Here is an 18,818-nt window from a genome sequence, read left to right as displayed (position 1 = left end):
ACAGACCCTGCAGCTCTGTGGGAGTGGCATCCAATTTCTGCAGTCTGAGAATCTTTTGGATGAGCTTCTGGCACCCTCTCCCACATCCTTCCCTGCTCGGCTAGTCACATATTTGAGGTTTTAGTCTCATATCTGGGAATTCTGGTAGGTATTTCCCTCTAGGGTAATCTGGTTATTACTGCTGAGGAAGCTTCTGATTTATATTACTGAAGATTATAAAGCTCATAAGGGGTAAAGACACTGAACACGTAGGGGGTGCACATGCACCCCCCTGACAGAAGCGCTGCCGATGCTGCCAGCAGTGCTTGTGTGCGGTCACCACTTGCCACCCCACCCTCGCCACCAACACCACCAGCGGGCAGTCCCCGATCGCCACTGGCCGTTGCTGCCAGCAGCATCTGTGGGTGGTTGCTGACCACCAGTTGGCACTCACCCCCCCACCCCCAACACCACTGCGGCCACCTGAGGGAGCTCCTCACTCATGGCTGCCTGCGGGCAGTTGCCATGCCCCCCAACAGCCTCTGGGGGCACACATCATTCATGGGAAAAGGAAAGGTCATGTTTTCTGCTATCTACAAGTCAGTTACACTCCTTGCCCTACTTTCTTCCTGACTTAGCAGGACCCTCTTCAGAAGCCAACCACTGCTTGGTCTCCATATAGGCTCTGTCCTTGTACGGCCTTTCCCGTCACAGAGTCCAGAGAACTCAGCAGGGTGACTTCTGTTTATAGGGACTTCTACTGGGCTGAGGTGCAAGACAATCAAAGGTCACTCCTCTGAAGACTTCCACCTGGTCTTGGGCTGTGGTCTATAAGCGCTTTGTGCACTAAGCTAGCCAGCACCTTGATAAAACTGGTAATAGTGCCCAAAATGAAGGCACTCCAGAAAATGGCCTTAATGCTGGCCAGTGTGGGATACTGTGGAAGAAAATGAAACTGTCAGTGCATTCACACTATGCAATGCTGCAACAAGAAGACAAGGAGACTCCTTTCAAACAACTCAGCTGATGACCAGTTTGGGTCCTGAAGTATAACAAAAGCATGCGGCCCTTGTAATTTTTATCCTAGCTAGCTGCCCTGCCAAGGCTAGTCCTGTCCACATAAGCCTCCAGTTCAAAAGTCCTATGTCAGACCACGTACCATCTGTATATTCCTCAGAGGAAGTAAGTGATAAAAGGCTTTGTATGTCACTGTTTTCTGAGTCTTGAGCCTCTTGGTGCACAGGCCTGCTGCTAGCCACACCAGCTACCCAGGAAGAGGTGGTGGCCTGGTGCACAAGAACAGTCTCAGAGCGCTGAGAGCCACTGGCTTCATACAGTCCAGAGCGTCCTGGGGCCTCATCCTCCCCTGTGAAGCCATTATGAGCTCCCTGGTCCTGCAGCTGGTGATGCTGCTGTTGCATCTCTCTTGCTCCACTCTGCCCAGCTCCCTCTGACAGCACGATCTGCACCCGTGAATCCGAGGGTGGAATACAGTTCCCTGCGCTGCCATAGACTGCTTCTTCGTAGGACGGCAAAGCCACTTGGACACCATCCACCATGATAGAAACCTGGTCCCCAGACACACCTTGGTCTCGTCTTTAAAGAGAAAAAATAAAGTTAGAGCGAATATGGAGACCGACAGCCCACTGGGTCTGCAAGAGACCCCCAGCAAGCCAGTAAGCCACAAAGTCAATGCTCCCAATCCCCATCATTCAGGATGTATGTATGTCAAATTTTACCAAGATCTCCTTAAATGCAGTCATTTCCTTGCAGCTCTCCTGTGCCCTGCCATGCAAATGACCACAGCTCAGATTTTCTTTCCTTACGATGACTGGGACAGCTGGAGAGAGCGCCTGGATCTCTGCTCTCAGGTGAGGCACCTCTAATTGGTAACCACATCTGCAGCTGCACAGGGAGCAGCAGTAATTAGTTCAGGAGATAACTGTGTCCACCTGGAGGAAGGGTGGCACAGTGTAGTGCAGACCTCTGGTGGCAACAGCAGCTAAAGCATGGGACCATCAGCACTTCCATACGCAAGGGAGAAGGGAAACATGTATTCTGTGATTTCCCCCCAGCGGGGATAAGCTGGAGAAGTGAACATTCACCAGAAGCTCTTGAACAGCCATGTTCCTCTCCCTGTCCAATTGTACCCATTGGATGATACCAGCACAAGCTACAATGATAGTAGTGATTGAGGGATCTCACCAGCAAACCAGGCCAGGAAGAGACAACGAACTGCAAAGCACAACAGATGTACACACCCTGGGCTCTTCCCTTGGTAATATATCCAAGGCTGAGAAAGGAAAAAGGTTGAAGGACGGGATGGTCAGGAATAGGAATAGCTTGTTTTGTTTAAAATACAGGAGAGCAGTAGCTCAGCAGACAAGCCATGGCATTATCATGCCTGTTGTACCACAGGGTTAAGGAAACTTCCAGGAGGAGCAGGGCTGCACAAGCTCCAGGCAAGCTACCTCACAAAACCTAAGCACTGCACTCCTGAGACCATGTGTCACCCACTCGTTCTGCAGCTGCCAAGCTTTCTCCACCCACAATACCGCCTTTGCTTCATCACTGTGCTGGACAGCAGAAACCAATAGGTGTAAGGGGAAAAAAAATCATCACAGCTCCAGGACTTTGGAAGTTTGTTAAGCCTTAGGTTTCAAACATAACAGAGAACTCCTCTTCTTCTCTAGAGAGAATATGGCACAATGCAGTTAATTGGGAGTTCTGGTCCAGCTTCTAATAGACCACACTCATCTGACAAAACCCACCATCTCTACCTTAGTGCTAACTGTTACCTTTGCTGTCAATCTGCAATAGAGAGACCAAAGACCAAAGGGACTGGAAACTAAGCCATGTCCACCTGGGCTTTTGGCCCATACGCACTCGTGGAAGGAAAGCTGATACTAATATGGCCAAAGCTGGATCCGTTTGCAGATGAAAAGAACACGGTCCCCCTCTGGATCAATCTGATGGCAACTTCTGCTAACATTAGGTTTAAACAGGGAAGAGGAGTTACAGCACTAAAAAACAGCCCTTGTACAGCAGGATGTGCAGCCATTTTTTGGAAGTCAGCAACTCCGATCAGCAGCGATGGAGAGAAGCAGAAATGGGTGAAAGAAGTGAAAAACCCCAGAGCAGAAAAAGAAGAACAAGGAGCTAAGTAAAAGTACAAATCCAGTACCTTCCTGGACTGCTCCTGGAAGTAAACAGGCCTGCGTGGCAATCACTCCCCAAAGCTGAAAGCAGCCCCCAACTTAGCTCACCTGCTGTGATGGAAGGACTTCAGCTTTGGTTGCAGCAAAACAAACAACACCACGAGGAGAAGGATCAGAGCTACTGAACTCGCTGTGGAGGCCACGATGGACAAGGTGGGCACCCCAATTGTTGGGGGAGAATCTTTGTCTAAAAAACCAAAAGCAACAGAAATTAAATCATATATGTCCTGAAAAAGCAACTGTACAAATAAAGTGCATGCTAGGCTCCTCTGAAAAGACTTGGGGCAGCTCAGGGAAAAGACAGACAAAAGTGAATAGAGGCTGGAGGGGCTGATTTAAGAGATCTATGCACAGCTTGGATAAGGGACAACTAAAAAAGGAACCCAGTATCAGAGGGAGAAGAATTGTTCAGCTTCATAAAAGGGAATTTAGGCTGAACAACAGGAAGGCTTCCTGATAATGGGATTTCTTAGCCCATGGAATGGGCTCCCATGGAAGAGATGGAAATCACCTTTCTTGGCATATTTAAAATGTAAACAAGTTGCTAGTAACCAGACAGTAAGAACCATCCTATGAACTAGAGAGCAGGACCAAGATGCCCCAGCCAGTCCTTCCCTTCTCTGCTTTATATATCTGCCTGGGCACTGCTGCTATTCCCTACACTGTGTATGTGATGAACAGCAATTTCTGTACAAACCTTTTTGCCAGTGATCTTTAGTTCCTATGTGCTTCATATACAGGGCATTCTCATGTAACTCACTCCAGTATAGCACAACTTCCAGTTTGCTAGAATTCAATGTATTCCTTAGGGCCACAACCAAGAGTCTCCTCAAAACGCAGCCAGGTGGCCTGAAAACCCAACCTTGCATTCACTTCATGCTTTAGTGTTGGCCTGCTGGGTGGCTACTTTTGTCCTCACATAGCTAAAATGTTTCAGTGGCAGGTAGAAGCTTCAGAAAAGCACGCCATACTACATTCTGCTTTTGTACCCTAAAGGGAGATTGAACTAGGCTTTGCATTTTGGGAGATTATTTTTCAGGAGGGGTGGAGGGGTGAAAAACTTACCAGGAGGGGTAAGCAGACGTCAGTGTTAATTTTTGAGCACCAGTATGCAATGCTGTAAAAGCTGCTAACTTTCCCAAGTGAAGCTTCCAGGAACTGGAGCATAGCTATTAGTCAACTGGTGAGACTGTTAAAGCCCAGTATTAATGTGGGATAGCCAAGGGGCTAGCGTCAGTAATACAGGGTGCTTTTTCCCCACTGCCAGGTCTGCCAGGCCTTCATTTAATTTGTTTGGGGCAGGTGGGATTTTACTCATACTTTAAGTAATTGTTAGAGCTGCTCTTTTTCTAAGTTTGATTTCCTCACTCTGAAGATGCCACTAAATCATTAAAACTCATTTGCGCTTCCAACTATACACAGCTGATGACAATGGATGTCCAGTAACTACTGCAGCTGAATGAATTTGCACTAATCTTGAATATAAGTAGGGCTGAGGGCAAGCAGTGTTCACCACTGCCCAGCAGCACTGCTCATCAACCATGGGCATCGGAGGTATACCCCAAGTCTTAACAGCATTTTGAGGCCCTATATTTCTGGCCAGCCCAGGTCACGTTCCATCCCTCAAGACACTACAGAGGAGCTGCATGATCACTACTTGTCACTTGCTACTTCCAGTCCTAATGTGGGGAAAACGCTACCTTTTGGGGATGGTATCCAAGACAGGCTAACTGTTGTGGTACAGCTTTCTGGCAAGGATTGGGGATAGAAGAGGAACTGTGATGACCAACAGAAATTTTAATGAATTCAAAGAGCCCATGCAGGGTCTATCTGGTGCCAGGTGAATTTCATTTTCTCTTGCACAGGAGCTCAGAGCAAAGCTTGTAAGAACAGACTTGGCAGGGACACTGGGCAAACTACTGCTCTGGGACAGCATGGGAGCAATCATAGAACTGGGGTGAACTCCAAGAAGGGCAAGGGAAAGTGGTGGTAGAAGTGGGGAGGAGGGAGAGGCGAGGGAAGGTGGGGAGAGGGGGGAGCTCTTCTACTCCTTTCCAAACAAGTTACTTTGCTTTTTTCTTCACTAATTTTAGAGGTCTATAAACTGGCAGGATGACTCAACAGAAAGACTAGAGGGCCAGGAGGGATTCTTGTTTTTCACAGGTTTTTATCCTGTATATTTTTTTTGAACCAGAAAACCCATGGACAATGAAACGCAGCAGCACGATAAACATTTTCCTGCAGAGTGCTTTACTTTCCAGTCATGGGAGAGGAATTCCTGTGCAGCTGGGGAGACCCCACAGAACAAAGCTGTGGATTTCCATTTGGAAAGAAACAAAACAGAAAACATTTGTCAGCAACACCCATTACTTCCAGGCCAAAGACAGAACAAGCATCACAGAGCCCTGTGCTGAAGCAGGTCACAAACTGCCAATCAGGTAAACATGGCCTTATACAAGCAAGTGTCAAAGTGCTGACCAAGGAGGACAGCCATACACTAGGTCAAGGGTATGCCCATTTGGAGGGATGTGCTACTGCTGGAAGGATAGCATAGATTCTGTTAGAGGCAAAGTAGCAGCATCTAAACTGTATGCTATTGAGCAACTTACTTCTGCCCCCCTTCTTGTATAATAACCTGCTGAGATAATAGGTTGCAGCATAAATCTCCCCTTGAGTCAGGGTGGAGAAGAACATCCTAAAGCACAGATCCACAGGACACATTTCTGTGTCAAAGGCTAGGGGTTGGGCTCCAACCAGGAAGAAGTAGTAAGAGAAATCTAGGGGGCTGGGACTGCCACTTACATTTACTCAGTACCCAGTGCAATGGAGCCTGGCCCAAATGCAGTTTTCTGGGCACTAACTTGGTATAAACTTTAGAATTGCCATCAGAGAAGATAGTCAAATGGCAACTAGGACATTCAGCACCTCAGATGGTGGAACACATTACTTACCTTCACTGAGCCTACAGCTAACTTCCATGGTTGGATTCCACTCTCCATTCTCACAGGTCAGGAAGTTGTAACCTCCCTTCAGCATGTAGCCTTCATCACAGAAATACTCTATGACACTGTCAGTTATCAGAGGCTCTCTGCACGGAGTTGGGTGGCATTTGTAGCCTCCATTCTCAGGCTCTGGTGGCCGGGGACAAACTAAAAGGAAAAGAAGAAAGGTGAGACGCCATCATTAAAATGCCACAGAAGACCTCAGTTATGCAACTGTTGCAAAAGTATTCTCAGAAACATGATGCACACTTCCACTACCAACTTCTGCAAAACACTTATTACTAGAAGTGGGAAGAAAAGTGGCAACATGAGGACAAAAGGTTTGCTTCATAGGTTATAGTCCCATTTGTTGAATGCCAACTTTTATTCCATTATTATTATTTAGTTACTAAGTGGAGGAAGTTTAAAAATATAATCACCCAGGCTACTCAATTTAAATATTTCCTTGATCATGCGGCCACTAGACAGGAGAGGGCAAACATTTCCAGTGACAAGACCCAATATCCTTGCCTTCGTATTTTTTAAAGATACATCAGATGGGGGAAAAAAAATCACTTTTGAATATAAACATTTCTTATCTACATTGTTATCATCAACTTCAACAAAGATTGAAAGGGCTGAAAGTCTTGCTTATATTTCCCTACATGCTCTTTACATTTCTCCCATCACAGCCAATGGAAATAGACTACTGAACTTCATTTGTTTCTAGACAATGTCTCTGTCAGAGGCACTGGGTCACAAAGTTTGGTTTGCAAAATATTAATGAGCAGCATTAGCTTCTACCAAACACTTTATAGACACATTGTGTAGGATTACTCCTGTAGAGAGTTGTTTTTTTTTCCTTTTCCTTTTCTTTTTTAAAAGGAGCAGCAAATTTCAGGCCAAATGTGACCTGCAGATGAGGCCTTACAAAAAACCAAAAAAATTGTTTATTTCCACACATTTCTGCCAGTACGTAGTAAATAACCATTCCATGAACAAAACAAAATCCCAGAGAACAAGGAAGTTGGTGTAAAAAACAGGATCTTCATTACTTCTGATTTTGTCTATGCTGGCAGTTCACTGTTATTACTGGCAGGACAGAGCCTTTGATATGCACTGCATCAGCCTACCTTTCCCATGGAACCTCTTCCGCCTCTTCTGAAGGTGGGTGTTCCTCCTCCAAGAATTTGGACAGTGCAAACAGCAAAACGAATATATTTATATTATTCAAACACTGAATGTGTTTAGACGTCAAGAGAACAGGCCTTATGAGGAGATGCTCAGAGGCATGGGACTCTTTAGCCTGGAGATGCAAAGGCTCAGGGGTGACTTGGTGGCAGCCTATAAGGGGTGTGCATCAGGAACTGGGAGAACATCTGTTCACCAGGGCACCCCAAAGGAAGACAAGGTCTAACAGTCACGAACTGCTGGAAGACTGTTTTAGACTGGATATAAAGAAAAACTTCTTTACTGTCTGAGTCTCCAGAGTCTGGAATAGACTCCCCCAGAAGTGGTGCAAGCACCTACTCTGGATACTTTTCAGAAACACTTGGATGCTTATCTTGCTGGGGTGATCTGACCACAGCTGACTTCCTGCCCCATGGGCAGGGGGCTGGACTCGATGATCTCGCAAGGTCCCTTCCAGCCCTAATGTCTATGAAATAATGCAAAGAAGAATCCAACACTTCCCCCCTTTAAATCACTCCAGTAAAACTGCAGGAAGAAAAAAAATGTATCCATATTTCAGAAGGAGAGACGTTGGGGTCTGAATAAATTCACATTTTTCTAGTTAACCACCATGTGGTAACCCATGCCTTCTCCTTACCTCCGGAACATGCCTCTTTTCTGCAGCACTTGGTAGCAGTCAGAAAAAAAAAAAAGAGTGATGGTACTACAGTTTCACCCCAAATCCCAGGAGAACCAGGTACCTCTGCTAAAATGATCATCAGCAACAGTGAGAATTGAAGGTAGGTACTAATTACTTCAGAGTGAAGACCTGGAGCTAGATTGTTCTTACTGGTGGCAGATGACAGAATAAGGAGCAATGGACTCAAATTGCAGCAAGGGAAGTTTAGGTTAGATGAGGTAAAACTCACAAGGATGGTAGTAAAGAACTGGAACAGGCTGCCTAGAGAGACTGTAAACTCTCTGTCCTAGAGGTTTTTAAGACCTGGGTAGAAAAAGCCTTGGCTGGGATGATATGTCAGGGATTGTCTTGCTTTGAGCAGGGGGTTGGACTAGATAACCTCCTGAGGTCCCTTCCAACCCTAATTTTCTTTGATTCCAGATTGAGAAGGGGGGGGGGGGAAGGAAGGGGGAGTTTACATCTCAGAGAACAGAAGTCAACACCAAATCCTAACAGTCCAAAGCTGAAGCACGTGGAAATTTCACAGAGAAGTTATGAAGTACAGAGGGAGAAGAAACTCTCACCTTGTATACCCCCACTGTCCAACAGCCTGCTCCACAGACACTACTATAAAGCCTTAGCACTGAGGAAGAGGCTGAACACCACTTGCATGCCCACTATGTCTGGAGCACTTTATAGGAAGGTTGATTGACCAGCTGCTCTTCTGTATGGTTTTTGCCGAGTTCTTCCAGATGGCGTCTCCCATGCAGAAGTTTGTGCCTCCCTACGTGGTACATTTCTAGCACCTCTGCTGCATCTTCACCCAGATGGGGAAGGGAAGGTTTAAACATCTAGCTCAGAGTTATCATGGCATTGGGCCTAGCCCATAAACTGAGCACCAGGGTATTATGCTCAGTCACCTACTGAACAAGTCCCTCTAGAATAGTATGTTTTATTTCAGGAAAATCTGAATGGGTGCTATTATAGAACATACTGTGGAGAACCAGCCAGCTTGGTCCCGTTCCTGAGGGCAGGGATGTGGGATTCTCATACAGCTTTCCTATTGATTCTCACCCCTCACTAGATTAATGGCCAACAGTGTTTCTTCTGTTCTCTGCTCTTTTGCACTACACCCACACAAGCCTTTTAGATCAGAAGCCCTCTTGGGCGGTGTTCCCCTTCTTTGTTTGCTTCACTCCGCTGTAAAGGGCCACCTACGCTGGTGATTCTCTGCAAGTTACATGCACAAAAAGCTATCCTTAAAAAATAAAAAAAAAATTAAGTTACAGCCAAGCACTTAAAAGCTTGGCAAGATCAGAATTCAAGTTCTCCCTGTGCAACCTTAAATTGGCTTCCTTGTGCAAAAACTTTGGAATGCAGCCTTCAATTACATGCATGCATACTGTTTTTCCCTCCTCCACAGATCCCTGCCTCATTCAGTGCCCAGGATGGACGATACACAAGAGAATGAGGCAGCTGCTTAGTGTTTTCACCCCCCTCACAAGGTAGGCGGCCCCTGCCTTATTTTCTTCAGGCCAGACGATGATGGAATAAGTCATTCCCTCATGTTTTTCCTGGTGCATTTGTCATGGACACATTTGAGAAAGTCACAAGTATTACTGATGTCACCTCCACTGGCAGGAAAGGGTGTTTTCATCTCTTTTTATACTTGGGGAAACAGAGACACACCTGACACTAAACAGTGATTTAGCGCTGACCCCTTCCAATCCGGTGTTGCCCCATTCAGGACTGCACTGGGGGGCTGTCAACCAAGCCCCATCATGTGCCTGGCATGCTGCAATGGCATGGCTACCTTGCCACATGTTCAATATATATTGAACATGTGGCATGGTGCCAGATGCAGTGGGGGGGGGGGGGTAGGGGTATGGCATGTGGCTGGATGCAGAGTGGCAGCAGCACAGTGTTGGGTGGCGGTGGCCGTGTGCAAGCTTCCCCCCCCCTTACTCCTGGGAGGCAGCGGCAGAACCAGTGGCACGGGGAGGTGGGTAGCTCCAACCCCCCCCGGGTCATTCTTGACCCAGCACTGGCTGGAGCCATGCCCCACAAGAGCATTAAGGATGGACAGACACAGGCAAACTGACTAAGCCCTTTTATATATAATATGCCTACAACTTGTATTCTCTTGAATACTCTGAACAGTAGAAATGAGATCAGGTTCTGGAAGATTTACTGGTCCTTACCAGCCAGAGGCAAGACAAGTGTTGCTACTCAGAGATAGGAAGCATGTCCCTCTCTACTGTTCCCCCACCCAGGGATCTAATGAAGTGCCATCCCTGGGGTAACAAGTTCCACCTTAGCCTCTGGTTAGCAGGCTACTGATCCTTTTGAGTGTACCATCCACACTTCACCTGCTCTACACTCTTCTTGGCAAGAGAAGTATTTGTGTCTTCTCCCCTGTCTACAGCTTCTCATACAAGAAGTGGGACACGTCTCCATTACTTCACCCTTCCATTATCCTCCACGGCTGTTTTGAGAATGGACCTGAGGGCAGATAAAGAGCCAGGAGGTCTCTGCTAATTTACTCCTCAATCTCGGCCTTTCTTCTGGGTCCCTTACTTTTCCTGAATATAAACTAGAGTGGGTCTCTGGTGCTCAGACTGCTCATGCAGAACTGCAAGATACAACCTGACCATCCAAAACAGCACTACTGCTGCCCTTCAGGTTCTGATGAGCAGGGAATTGGCCTGAGAAATTTCCCTTTTTGTCTGCTTGTCCAAGGTATGAGCAGAAGGAAAGGCACCAACATGACTGTCTGCAGACTCTGAGAGACAACACGGCATGGATTTATACCAGAACACATTGGGAAGTGTCTTGTGAGAGATAGGATTCTTTTCAAGTTGAAAGTCCACAGAAATTGATGGCTTAAAGCCCCTACACTCAACAAGGAAAATCTCCCCACTCAGCACTAAGAAGCCACTTGTGTACACAACAAAGGGAACCAGAAAAAGTGATACAGAAAGAAAGAATGCATGCAATGCCATTTTCAACATTGAAAGCTTTTATTATATAAATCTTCCCAGCTGGCAGACAGGAAACTCATTGTCCAGGCTAGCTCCTTTTCTCACGAGAACTTCATCCTCCTGCCCCCAAAAGGGTTCGGCTAGTCAGCTGTTTGCTGTCCTGGGAAAAGAAATATTCCTGCCAATACTGCTTTAAAGGGTTCCTCCAGTCAAAACCTCTTGCTCCACCACTGCCTGGGAGCTGGTTCGTAGAGAGGCCAGCACTTCTGCTATCACCAATTTTGTCATCTGAAACACCATGACTACAGAACAGAGATTCTCAAGATCTCATCTTAAACATAGAGCGTTCAGACTCTAAGTAAAAAGGCCAATCATGCACACATTTCCTTCCTTCATAAAGCAACACTTATGTTTGATTACAAGAGATGGCTAGTGAAGGGGACCAGCTATCACCTGTCCTGAGAGTTAAAACCAACACAGGTCATGGCCCTTCCTCCTCCCCTGTATGCCACCAGCAACCTGCAAAACCTGACCTGACAGCTCAGGAACTCTTCTCTAAGAAGCAGTATGACTTGGAGTAGGGAATAGATGTGTTTATTTTACACCCCTCTGCATCAGCTATAGCAAAACCACTCTCCTCTTTTCCAAGGTGAAACTAATTCCTAGGTTGTACAGAAATGTCACTAATAGATTCATAGATGTTAGGGTCGGAAGGGACCTCAATAGATCATCAAGTTCGACCCCCTGCATAAGCAGGAAAGAGTGTTGGGTCTAAATGACCCCAGCTAGATACTCGTCTAACCTCCTCTTGAAGACCCCCAGGGTAGGGGAGAGCACCACCTCCCTTGGGAGCCCGTTCCAGACCTTGGCCACTCGAACTGTGAAGAAGTTCTTCCTAATGTCCAGTCTAAATCTGCTCTCTGCTAGCTTGTGGCCATTGTTTCTTGTAACTCCCGGGGGCGCCTTGGTGAATAAATCCTCACCAATTCCCTTCTGTGCCCCCGTGATGAACTTATAGGCAGCCACTAGGTCGCCTCTCAACCTTCTCTTGCGGAGGCTGAAATGGTCCAGTTTCACTAGTCTCTCCTCGTAGGGCTTGGTCTGCAGGCCCTTGACCATACGAGTTGCCCTTCGCTGTACCCTCTCCAGGTTATCCGCATCCTTCTTGAAGTGCGGCGCCCAGAATTGCACGCAGTACTCCAACTGCGGTCTGACCAGCGCCCGATAGAGGGGAAGTATCACCTCCCTGGACCTATTTGTCATGCATCTGCTGATGCACGATAAAGTGCCATTGGCTTTTCTGATGGCTTCGTCACACTGCCGGCTCATGTTCATCTTGGAGTCCACTAGGACTCCAAGATCCCTTTCCACCTCCGTGCCACCCAGCAGGTCATTCCCTAGGCTGTAGGTGTGCTGGACATTTTTCCTCCCTAGGTGCAGCACTTTGCATTTCTCCTTGTTGAACTGCATCCTGTTGTTTTCTGCCCACTTGTCCAGCCTATCCAGGTCTGCCTGCAGCTGTTCCCTGCCCTCCAGCGTGTCCACTTCTCCCCATAGCTTTGTGTCATCTGCAAACTTGGACAGAGTACATTTCACTCCCACGTCCAAGTCGCTGATGAAGACATTAAAGAGTATCGGTCCAAGGACCGAACCCTGCGGGACCCCACTACCCACACCCTTCCAGGTCGAGACCGACCCATCTACCACGACTCTTTGGGTGCGACCCTCTAGCCAATTCGCCACCCACCGAACTGTGCAGTCATCCACATCACAGCCTCTTAATTTGTTCACCAGAATGGGGTGGGATACCGTATCGAAGGCCTTCCTGAAGTCCAGGTATACGACATCCACTCCTCCTCCTCCTGTGTCCAGGCGTTTCGTAACCTGGTCATAGAAAGAGACTAGGTTGGTCAGGCACGATCTGCCCGCCACAAACCCATGCTGGTTTCCCCTCAGCATAATTTGCCCTGCCGGGCTCTCACAAATGTGAGCCTTGATAATTTTTTCAAATACTTTACCAAGGATGGAGGTGAGACTGACTGGCCTATAGTTGCCCGGGTCCTCCTTCCTCCCCTTTTTGAAAATGGGGACCACGTAATATGGGCTCCCATCATCTTTCTGCCTGCCTGCCTGCCCGCCCGCCCCTCTGGTTCAGAAAGCAGTTATATGAAGGGATGGACTAGCAGGCCACAAACTGCTAGGCATGGAAATGGTTATTGGAGCAAGCCATATAGAGACCCAACCCGATTTTTCAGGATTTTAATATCTTGACATAAGCAGCAATCAGTGTTTGCCTTCCTGCACACTAAAGCCTTTAGTATAGTAGTATCCCACCACTGGTTTATTTTTGGGCAAGCTGACTCCATTGTTCTCACCATTATGAATACCTAGCTTCATAGCTAACATCTGATTAGGAGATGGCTCCTCAAGTATTCTAAATATAAATGAGATAGCTCATGTTACTAATGGGCAGGCTCACATGCTTTAGGCTTATGAGTTTCTCTGAGTTGTTGGGTATGAGTCAGGCAGCATTTACCAGACTGGGACTGGGACTTCTGGGGAGACCATTTGAGAGCCTGCCTCCTCCCTATACCCAATATTTTAAAGCCATGTTCTTGGCTAACAGAGGTACTGGCAGTCTTAGAGATGATTCTTCTCCAGTAGCAACATTCAAAAACGTGCACCCAGGTCACTAGAAGGGGCAGCTCAGATATGTAAGCTTTTACACAGTGGCAGCAAATTTTAATGTCCCTACACCCTCAACCCACAATTGTAGCCACACACACAGGATTCAATGCCAGCAGCTGGCAACCTTTTCAAGCTGCAGGTTGGAACAACTTTGCTCCCGTCAGATGTAGACCACATGGCTTCTGCAGTACATGAGTGGCCAGAGGCTCTCCCTGCACCTGTGCTGGGGTCAGGCATCTGAGAGCTGGGTTCACACCACCACTACTTGTCCCAGGTCTCCAGTTCCTGACTGGGGTGTGGGTGCAGTTTCTAGCTGATGGCAAGCTGCACTGGGGCCAATCTATGCTGATTGTTAGGGTTGACTTTAAAATCACCCTCAAGCCCATCACTACAACTACGCTGTAAACCCCAATAGTGATTGAGCCAAATCCTGAAAAGCTGTGCTGACCTCCTGGTGTTCCCTACTAAACAGTATACTTGTAACTCACCCAAGCAGGCACAATCTCACAATACCCTGTTCGTGACTTCTGGCCCTTCTTTCACCCACTTACTGTATCTACTGCTTGTAAGTAGAAACAATCCTCCCCTACTTTACTTTCAGACCTTGGTCTTCCCGAGCACTTGGAAGTAAGCTTGACCTTGAAGTAAACATACTTGTAGTAATTTGTATATAGGAAAATTACTTTAGGTAACCATAGACTTAAGCTCATCCAGAACTGATGCATTTACCTGTTTTGAAACTGCTGGAACTTTTAGCACAGGTACCCCATAAACATTTTTAAGCAGCACTTTTATATCCATACATACATACATAACAAATTATGCATGATATTAAACTAAAGCCATTTGACTTTAAAGTCAAATGGCTCAATTTACCATATACTTCATTTGCCTGGGCCCTACCAGAGTCAACAACATTACAAACCATGATTACTCAAAAACTCAGCACTGCTCAATAAGTGTGAGAGATCCAGATCCCCAGAATACAGGAGCCATGTGCTCATTAGTGCTCTTCCTGCACCCCTCCCCCCTCAGCTCATGACTGGAACCGGGTGTTTTTGTCACGAGTCCTGGCATCCTTTAAAAATGTATACAAAGACGAAGCACAGGTCAGCCTGGTTCAACTCCACCTCATGGAGGGCAGAACCATACTAATCATTTACAACAGGCCAAGAGAGGGGGCAATAGAGAGATTCTGGATGAGCAGTGTGGGGCCCCATTTGGTGATGCTTGCCAGACTTTTAATGCCGATGAAGAAACAAAAATCACTGGAAATAGGAAAGCTGAAGGTGCAGCTTAGCTGTGGGAGTGAAAAGGAATGTGAAATGCATACAATGTAGTGGCTCACCATGACTTGAAAAAGTCAGCAATGAAGGGGACTGCACTTAATGGGCACTACCATATGTCTTCTTCAGATGAGCTGCACTAACCTATCCTTGTTGTAGCAGTATGTTTTATAATCATGCTCGGTGCTGGCTACATTTAATTTCACAGTTGGTGCCCATTACTGAGCACGTGCTGCTTTTGGCAGCAGTTTTATGATAGACAGTGTATTTATTGAGGTTTCCTTGTATGTGAATATAAAACAAGGGAATTTTTTCCCCATGCTGATTGGGGGAAAAACTCATCTTGTATTTGAGCAAACACAGTATTTATAACTGCAGCAAGCTGCCCAAGAATCTTGTATAATGTTCAGACTTTAACAGACTTTTTAGAGCCAGACTTCACAGGATAACAATGCAGTTATATCAGATGCCCACATTTTTTGCAGGTTTCTAGCAAAAGGAAGGTTTGGGGGGAACTGGTAGTCTTATAGTGAGGGGCCTTCCCTAGATATCTTCTCTCAAGTAGTCTGGGTTTCTCTAGCACATGAGCAGATGGCTCATCTCCTGAGGCACAAATCAGAAATGGCATCAGCTGCCAGATCCCAGACATAACCATTGGGGTTAAAGAACCTCTTTATACTCTATTCACAGCAGAATGTAATAAAAGGCCTCTATTGTAAGTGAATACACACTTCCAAACACCCTGCCCAGGAAACATTTCAGGCCTTCCTAGAAACATCCCAAAACATAACTTTCTTTGGCTGGTAGTTAATTGAAGCAGACAAAATCCAACAGAAACCAGCTCTCTAGCCTCATCTGAGCCTGATGCTGCTCCCATTGAAGTCAATGACAACATTTCAAACTGAGAAGGACTAAGACCTTTATTGAGAAATTACAGTTTCCCTAGCAAAGAAGCATTTCAAAGAGGAGGCTTAATTTTTCATGTACTAAGCGAGTAAATGAGATGAAACTGAAGAAAGTAGATTTGTATATATAATCATATAGCTGGGCATTTATATAATTAGACACAAGTGCTTACACTGTGTACAGTAAAGGGCCCATTCATAGAAGTTCCATACATGCCAATGCATTTTTAAAAAGACAAAAAAAAGGGGAAGAAAAAAAAAAGACTCTAATTGCAGTCTTCCACCAATACAGTCACCCAGCTGGTGACTCAGGAGAAGCACAGAGTTGAATTATCTCAATTAACATGTTATACAGTAGCAAAAAAAATCTGTATGCTTATTAATGCTCTGCCATGATTAGCCAACCATGGAGGCAGTCTGCTAATGGCACTATAATTAAGGATATTGTCTTCCTTGTGATTAAAATATTATTTTTTTTTCCTATGCCTTTTTCCTCTCTGGTAATAAAACTAAAGGGAAAAGAAAGATATCACATCATGCTCCTAAATCTGAATTTCTATACTTGTAAAAAGTAAAGTTCTAGTCAGTTGCTAGTAGTGTTTGGGACCTCTATAAATTTATTTAAAATGAAGTTTTAGACTTGTGCAGTTGAAAATGTCCCTGAGTTAGACTTATCAATGGACTACCAATGAGGGATTAGGTATCTAATTGCTTTTGCCCCTTTTGAACCATTTCCTCCTTCCACTCTAAGCATTAGGATGGGAAGGAATAATCAGGGAAGGAGGGACACGGGAACAACAAAGATGTTGACACCCCATAGAGGGCTGCACACAAATGAGCATAGTGAAGCAGAGTTTTCAGGTCTGAAATAAACTAATCTACATAAGGAAAGCTGGACTGTTATTTTAATCCAGCAGTGCTCCAGCAACAGCACTAGGCTGACTTTGCCTGTTCAAAGAAGAACAATCAGTAGGATAATTGTATTACTAAATGAACAAAGCCATGTTCCAATGCGATTAGGAACTACAGGGCTAACCCAATTCCCTCAAACTTGTTAAAATTTTTGTTGACAGGCCCTAAAATTTGAACATGGCTTTGATTTTTAAGCCTGGTCCTTAAGTATCTACAATCTAGACACTTAAGCATCTAGAATCAAGGTCCCCTTGTTGTATCTGGGACTTCTAGACACTACTATAAATCAATACAAGTACAGGGCCTTTCAGCAGGGCTGAGCTGGTAATCCATCTTAGTGACAGTCATTTCATGTGCTGTTCTTAGTCAACGTAATATCTATAAAGTGCTTTGAGCTCTCCAGATAAATGGTGTCCCTGACAGAGAGCTGAAAGCCAAACGCCCCATGTGCACAGGCCAACTGCAGTTGCTTCCTCAGCCTGATGCAAGGCATTTATACCCAAAAGCTTGCAAATAATTTTTCCCAACTATTTTAGTCCAATAAAAAATAATCAGATTTACTCAAATAACCTTGCCTGCCTGCATCCTTAGACCAACATGGCTACAACCTATACCTCGTCAGTGAGAAGGGAGGCTCCCAGTCTCCTGCAGCACAAGAGCAGAATAAAAAGGGTTCATTTGGGCTGTGTTGGAAACCCAGGATGCAGAGGTTCCAAAAATGGTTAGCTTTGCTTCAGTGCAGGATCCTGTCCTTTTGACAAAGTGGAGACTTCAAAACACATCTGTCTCATTATTTTACTAGATCATCTTCCCATCCTCTCCATCCTTTGCATCCCCAAAATTACTTCCATGCATCAGTGAAGGAAAATTAAACAGGGGCTTTACTAACACCCTATACAATTTGCAATGTCCAGATGCTGCTTTTGAAATATGAGTTCTACCTTGTTCCTTCAACAACACCACAAAAACCAAACAGATTGAGATAGTTTCCCTAGCAAGCTCACTGCCTTTGGTTTCAGCCTTCATTAAACAAAAAAAACCAAGCAAAAGCCCACATAGCATGGACTCTCTCATAGCATTTTCATTGTATTCTGCACAGCCAGCCTGTGCACATCAAGTACTTCTTTTCCTTCCACTGATAGCTCCAGTAGTAACTTCTAAATCTTTTTTTCTCACAAAGGAAAGAAAGTGATTCAAAATGATAGCAACAATCTGTCAAAATAACTTGATAGCCTTAGAATGAGGAGCTGAGACAGATGCCTAGGTACCTGAAGAACCTAGCTCAAGAAGGGGTTATGAGAATTAGTAACTTACACAGGGCATTGCACATTTTAAAATTCAAGGAAACAATTAATTAAATCTTCACATTTGTGAATAGGAAGATTCTCTTACTAGCCATGTCACTTTACAACCTATCACTGTAGCCTTTTCTCAACCACCAACAGCTTTTTTTGTGGAGTTTAAAATCAATTCATTTTTTAGCCCTTCTGCAACAACTGCTGTTGCCTGTTCTGACTCAAGCTGTCTGGAAAGTATTGAGCTTGGAAGCTGTCTGAGCCTGTCCCAAGAATGGCATTTACATGGAGTTTGCTGTGTGGTCAAAAATCATTTTTTCATTTACATTGAAACACAACTAAAAAAAGTTAAAAGTCCCAGACTACAGAAATGTCTCTGCAAGTGGTTGCATGAAAGGTACAAGTCATGCTGAGTAAGGCTAGTTTACTTGATGCTACCTAGTAGGAATTTCCCAATACTGGAGAAATTTTGCTTATTCTTACAAGCTGTTTTCAGTATGACTTATTTTAACCCCTTGCAAATTTCAAGACCGAGGGCTTAATAGTGGGATTTTCTTTTCATCTAGCCACCCCCCAACACTTAAAAAGCCTCCCCCAACCAGGAGACGTGTCAATGTAAGCATTCAGTTGTTTACTAACTAGTCAATCAGGGACAAGATTAATAACTTCTTAAAACACACTTGAACATGTTTTGTTGAACAAATCAAGGATCTTTAGAATAAAG

General features: G+C 45.3%; 1 protein-coding gene across 5 annotated transcripts in view; it reads right to left on the bottom strand.

The window, feature by feature from the left end:
• Positions 1 to 18,818, bottom strand: part of SUSD6 (sushi domain containing 6) — a 123,522-nt gene that overhangs the window by 8,419 nt on the left and 96,285 nt on the right. For 2 of the 5 annotated variants that reach the window (XM_059722903.1, XM_059722904.1), the window contains exons 3-6: positions 12,818 to 12,892; positions 6,149 to 6,346; positions 3,246 to 3,384; positions 1,139 to 1,575 (exon numbers count right to left, since the gene is read on the bottom strand). In XM_059722903.1, the coding sequence (XP_059578886.1) occupies positions 1,139 to 1,575; positions 3,246 to 3,384; positions 6,149 to 6,346; positions 12,818 to 12,892 (849 nt within the window). Of the gene's footprint in view, positions 1 to 1,138; positions 1,576 to 3,245; positions 3,385 to 6,148; positions 6,347 to 12,755; positions 12,893 to 18,818 lie in introns of those variants that run through there. The other 3 variants (XM_006277585.4, XM_019477050.2, XM_059722905.1) reach the window with 2 other exon arrangements.

This window comes from Alligator mississippiensis, chromosome 2 (genome assembly GCF_030867095.1).
Source record: "Alligator mississippiensis isolate rAllMis1 chromosome 2, rAllMis1, whole genome shotgun sequence".
In the NCBI taxonomy this organism is placed as follows: domain Eukaryota; kingdom Metazoa; phylum Chordata; order Crocodylia; family Alligatoridae; genus Alligator; species Alligator mississippiensis.
The sequence above is the reverse complement of the archived record's forward strand: the minus strand, read 5'-3'. Positions and strand labels throughout refer to the sequence as shown.